The sequence below is a fragment of the Trypanosoma conorhini genome (assembly GCF_003719485.1).
Source record: "Trypanosoma conorhini strain 025E chromosome Unknown Tco_14.4_contig_00666, whole genome shotgun sequence".
NCBI lineage: Eukaryota > Euglenozoa > Kinetoplastea > Trypanosomatida > Trypanosomatidae > Trypanosoma > Trypanosoma conorhini.
The window spans coordinates 4965-9518 of NW_021704756.1; the positions used below are offsets into that span (position 1 = coordinate 4965).

The following is a 4554-nucleotide window of genomic DNA, read 5'->3' on the forward strand; positions in this document are numbered from 1 at the left end:
GCATGTACCCACTGCCGATAAGACTGTCATCGATATAAGCCTGCCAAGACATTTGAAAATTACTCTCTTTTCTTGAATGTTCCACCTTGAAAGTGACATTGGTTGCAATAGGCAAGCAATTAGAAAAAAAAAAAAAATTGACCCCGACCGTGCCGGACAAATGCAGGTCAATATGTGTTACAAATATCATATGGCTCTGTAGAAGAACAGAGGCATATATATATACTTGCTCGGTTGCATTCTTTTTTTTAAATAAGCTCTTGATAACGAATTTTTGCTGACGGTGAGTTTCTCTTCTTAACGAGTGCCCTTGTGTGCGCGGACAGTAAATAATTATAAGCACACACATGCAGAGCTTGAAAACACTTCTTCTAGAAATACTTTTTGTTTCCCAGACGTCCGAAGCTTTATTTCTAAACATAGGTACATGCACAGTTTGCAGGCGTAAATTACGAGGGGAGAAAAAACGGGAGAGAATGGATAATAAAAAAGAACAAATTAAAAATAACAGAGTAAAATGACGCCTGTTTTTATGTTACGGACAGCAAACGCTAAAATTGCCCAGATTGCAAGTATTGCACAATGATAGAGCTCAGGGACAAAACAAAAGAAATGCCGCCCATAACTAAGAACAATATACCTAGTACATAGTTTTTTCCCCCAATCCACGAATGTGTCACGAGACTCACATATTTCCTACCAGAAAAGGAAAACACATCAAAGTTCTCCAGAATATCAACCAAGTAATCACCAGGCACTAAGTCAGTCGTAATAATGCGGTATTTTTTGGTGAAATCCTCCACAAATGATAAAGAGGACCACACAATATAATCCTCATCAACAATTGAAGGTATCGGATGTCCGGGTTCTTCATAGTAATATCCATCTTTTTGGTATGGATCATGTGCAGTAGGATCTCCACCAAACCTCCAAACCGCGCCATCGGCTTCACTAAACTTTGGGGTGTGATACAACCGCACATCACTAGGTAATGCAATTCCTTTTTTATGCAAAGATTGTTTTTATTCAAACTGTTTCCCTTCGCATCAAATGCCCCTCCAGCACAAATCAGTTTGGATCCGTCGATAACTTTAGAAGCAGTATTACTTTTAGATGCATCGGGTAACTGATATAAGTTTAGTGAGTCATTAAACATACTCCAAGCAACTGCACCACATGGAAAGTAGATGCCCACAACCTCCCGCTTCTGATACTCTCCAGGGTGCCGAAAGGGCCTGCATGCCTGGGAAACAGAATGTGTGTCCCCTGCTCGTTGTGCCAGATCTTGGGAAAATGCATAACGCCGATAATTCTGATAAAATCCGACAAGCTCATATTGCAGGTAAATAGGAGAAGCCAGACTCTTCGAAAGAGAGAAAGTTCTATTAACATAGGCTCCCGTAGAAAAGTTGGAATTATTGAACGTAAATTTGTGCGGATACCGATCAGCAGGGCCAACTTGGTATTGATACTTATTGGTTTCGTCATATCGGATGCGTAGCTCAAATACCGAATCACTTGCCTTAATAACAGCGACACCAATGGGTATAAATACTACGGCCAACACGAGCAGCGTAACAAAAACAGGGCCTATCGAATGCCGAGGATATTGCCCCAAATAAAAGCGCTCGAATCGATTGTTCGTTTCTGGTTTCTTTACTGACTGCTCTGTTGAATTTGACATCTGGGAATGTCAACTCAGCTTCAACTAATATTTTAAAAAAAGGTTGGTTTCAAAGAAAAATTTGGGAAATAAAGTAAAAGAGACATGGAAGCAAAGGAAAACGAAAAGAGAAAAAAAAGTGCACAACACACGTGCCATACAGAAAGGCTGAAAACAATAAAGGTACCGTATATTTCAAGAAACAAACCACCAAACAAAACACCAGTACAGAGTATGTTTTATAATATTTACATTAAGTTACTGTGTTTTTGCCGGGCTTGTTTGTCTTGACTATTACATCAATCTCTTTCTTGAATACACCACTTTATCACCTTCTTGAACTCGACAGACAAGACCACCAGAAAAATAGACAGGGGCCTTGTAGTTGGGAACAAAAACCTCTTTTACGGAATGGTGCTGTTTTTTCTCTAGGCATGTATCTCGAATATCTCTCAAAAAATGAATATACTCTTCAAGTTCTCTAGTCCTAGTCCAATTATCCGCCAGTTCAAGCATGGAAATAGCAAAGGAACCAAACTCTACCCCAACAGCGCCTCTTTTATCATAAGCAAAATCCTCCAAGATAGCTGCAGAAGTAGAGGTTACAACGCTCACACTGTCAATTCTTAAAAGGTAAGAATAAAGCTTAAAGTGAAAAGCCTTATACTCATCTTCCAGAACAACACCATTAAATAAACCTCCCAAATATACCCACAAAGCCTCTATACATAATCTTATCTGTGGATTCAAAGAAATCTTTCGGCGAAACGCATCAATCTCTTCTCCTGTTAACTTGGTATCAAACATCGTTGCAACACGCGTCCACTTCCGTTCCTCGTCACGCGACTGCAATAAGGCACCTAGAAGCTCCTCAAGTCGGTTTACTTTCCGTGAGGGATCCGAGTCCACCATATCGACAACCACAGCAGTGTACGGATGCCGCAGGCTCACAAGCCCGCGATGAGAGAAGCTAAACAACCGAGGATTCGAAATAAAGACCCTTTCGGCAAAATTTTCAACAGTCCATTGAGCCTTACCTTTGGGACGACTATAAGCTGACTTCATCGACCCTGCCCTTTATTTATTAAAACACCAACAAGAACATTTAAAAACCAACATGAAGAAAAAAAAGAAAAGGAAGTGAAAAGAAGGGCAAAGCCACACCGTTTACGTATCACCGCTCCGAAACGAAACAAAAACAAAACAAAAAGGGGGAAAAAACGGAAATGTCGCACTAAAACAAAATATTAATAATACTAATAACTGATGCAAACACATGAGGACGTCTAATTCCTTACAAAGTAAATAAAAATGAAACACTAAGAAAAGTTTTTTATCCTTTTGTTGTTTTTTTCAATTAGCAAAAACACGAATAAACGCCCCCCGGGTTTCGCTCTGTTGGCAACTCCAGCAACCTATCCTCTCCTGTATTAACATCCTCTGCAGTCATGCTCAATCCCGTCTTGGCAACCTTCAAAAAAGCCTCAGTTACAAGCTCCCCAGAAGCAGCAGAGGTTTCAAAGTGAAAAAGTCCGTTTTCGAGGGCATACAATGAGGCCTCGTTATGCTGTACGGTGCGACCATCAGAGAGATCGCTTTTGTTGCCTATAAGCATGACAACAACATCCTTTCCTGCAAGTTGTCGAACATCATTTAGCCATTGAGGCACGCTCTCGTATGTTGAACGTTGAGTAATATCATAAACAATTAGGCATCCTACTGCACCCCTATAGTAGCTTCTTGTGACAGACTTGTATCTTTCCTGCCCTGCAGTGTCCCATATTTGTAATTTCACTTTGCGGCCTGCAAGCTGGACAATTTTAGAGCCAAATTCAACACCAATTGTTTGGGCTTGATGTTCTGAGAAATCATCCTCTACAAACCTGTGAAGTAGTGAAGACTTTCCAGTACCGCTATCCCCCACAAGAATGAGCTTGATCAACTGCTGGTATTTCTCGGCCATTTCTCTTCACATCAAGGTAACGAAAATTGAAAATAAGCCAAAAGGATAATATGAAGAGGAAAAAGAAAAACCGATCAATACAAGAAGAGAATCGCACATCCCATAAACAATTTACAAATCTGAACCAGAAGAAAAAAAAAAAACAGGACCGCCACGGCAAAAATAAAAAAAAATCACCCCTGAACGAAGGCCCCCTCCGAGCCCGTCACTTCCCCTGTGCGGGCCTTCGCCTGCCGGGCCCGCCCCGCGACCCGCGATAACACCATTCATTACCGTTATCATCAAGTTTATTTACTTGCTCGCCCTCGGCGGCACGGAACAAGAACTGGCGCACCATGCTCGCTCCTCGCGCCGGCGGTCACTACCAAGAAGAAACCTCCGCTTCGCCTGGAATGACTTGGTTTGCATGGGGTGAGCAGATCGCCCGCGTGCGGGGAGCCTCGCGGGACCGGAAGGGGGGAGTCGTTCGAGACAAGATCGCCATTGTCACCAATTTGTGGAAAACATTAATCCCCCTCACGACGTCGCCGTATTCTGAGGACGAAGGCGACAAAGGAAGAAATGTTCGCCTGCATCTTTGGCCGACGGACATGCAACGCGTACACCTGGCGATGCCGGCCACCTCACCGTGGTGCCAGGGTCCAGTGCCCCGTCCAGGGGGAAGCCAAGAGCCCGCATTACACTCAGTCGCTGTCGACGGGGGCGGGCGGCAGGCTATCGGCAACCAGAGAGAGAGCAAGCAGCATCACCGGCGCTCTGGGGTGAAGGAAAGAGGAAGAACGCTCTCCTGCACGTGCAAACGTGCTCTTCGTAGTATTTGCCGGCTCCTCTTGCTCATTAACGGGGATGTCGAGCAGAACCCTGGCCCGTTACTTCGCGGAGCCCAATGGAACGCAGGCGGATTAACTCCGCCGAAGCGTCTCGCATT

General features: G+C 43.6%; 4 protein-coding genes across 4 annotated transcripts, besides 2 other annotated features; 1 reads left to right on the forward strand and 3 right to left on the reverse strand.

Annotated features, from left to right (window-relative positions):
* Positions 1-757: 757 nt before the first annotated feature.
* Positions 758-1684, reverse strand: Tco025E_07934 (miltefosine transporter beta subunit; the record flags this gene model as incomplete). The annotated part of the gene is made up of 1 exon (XM_029374792.1): positions 758-1684. One exon carries the CDS (start codon positions 1682-1684, stop codon positions 758-760), a length of 927 nt encoding a protein of 308 aa, XP_029225091.1.
* A 66-nt stretch (positions 1685-1750) lies between these two features.
* Positions 1751-1803: a sequence feature (A-rich).
* A 154-nt stretch (positions 1804-1957) lies between these two features.
* Tco025E_07935 (uncharacterized protein) lies at positions 1958-2728 on the reverse strand (the record flags this gene model as incomplete). Its single annotated transcript, XM_029374793.1, has 1 exon — positions 1958-2728. One exon carries the CDS (start codon positions 2726-2728, stop codon positions 1958-1960), a length of 771 nt encoding a protein of 256 aa, XP_029225092.1.
* Positions 2729-2783: 55 nt separating this feature from the next.
* Positions 2784-2821: a sequence feature (GA-rich).
* Positions 2822-3020: 199 nt separating this feature from the next.
* On the reverse strand, positions 3021-3626 carry Tco025E_07936 (ras-related rab-4; the record flags this gene model as incomplete). The annotated part of the gene is made up of 1 exon (XM_029374794.1): positions 3021-3626. The coding sequence occupies one exon, from the start codon at positions 3624-3626 to the stop codon at positions 3021-3023; it is 606 nt and encodes a 201-aa protein (XP_029225093.1).
* Positions 3627-3961: 335 nt separating this feature from the next.
* Tco025E_07937 (Tcoingi protein) lies at positions 3962-4554 on the forward strand (the record flags this gene model as incomplete). The annotated part of the gene is made up of 1 exon (XM_029374795.1): positions 3962-4554. A coding segment is annotated over one exon (593 nt), but the record flags the coding sequence as incomplete, so codon positions are not given.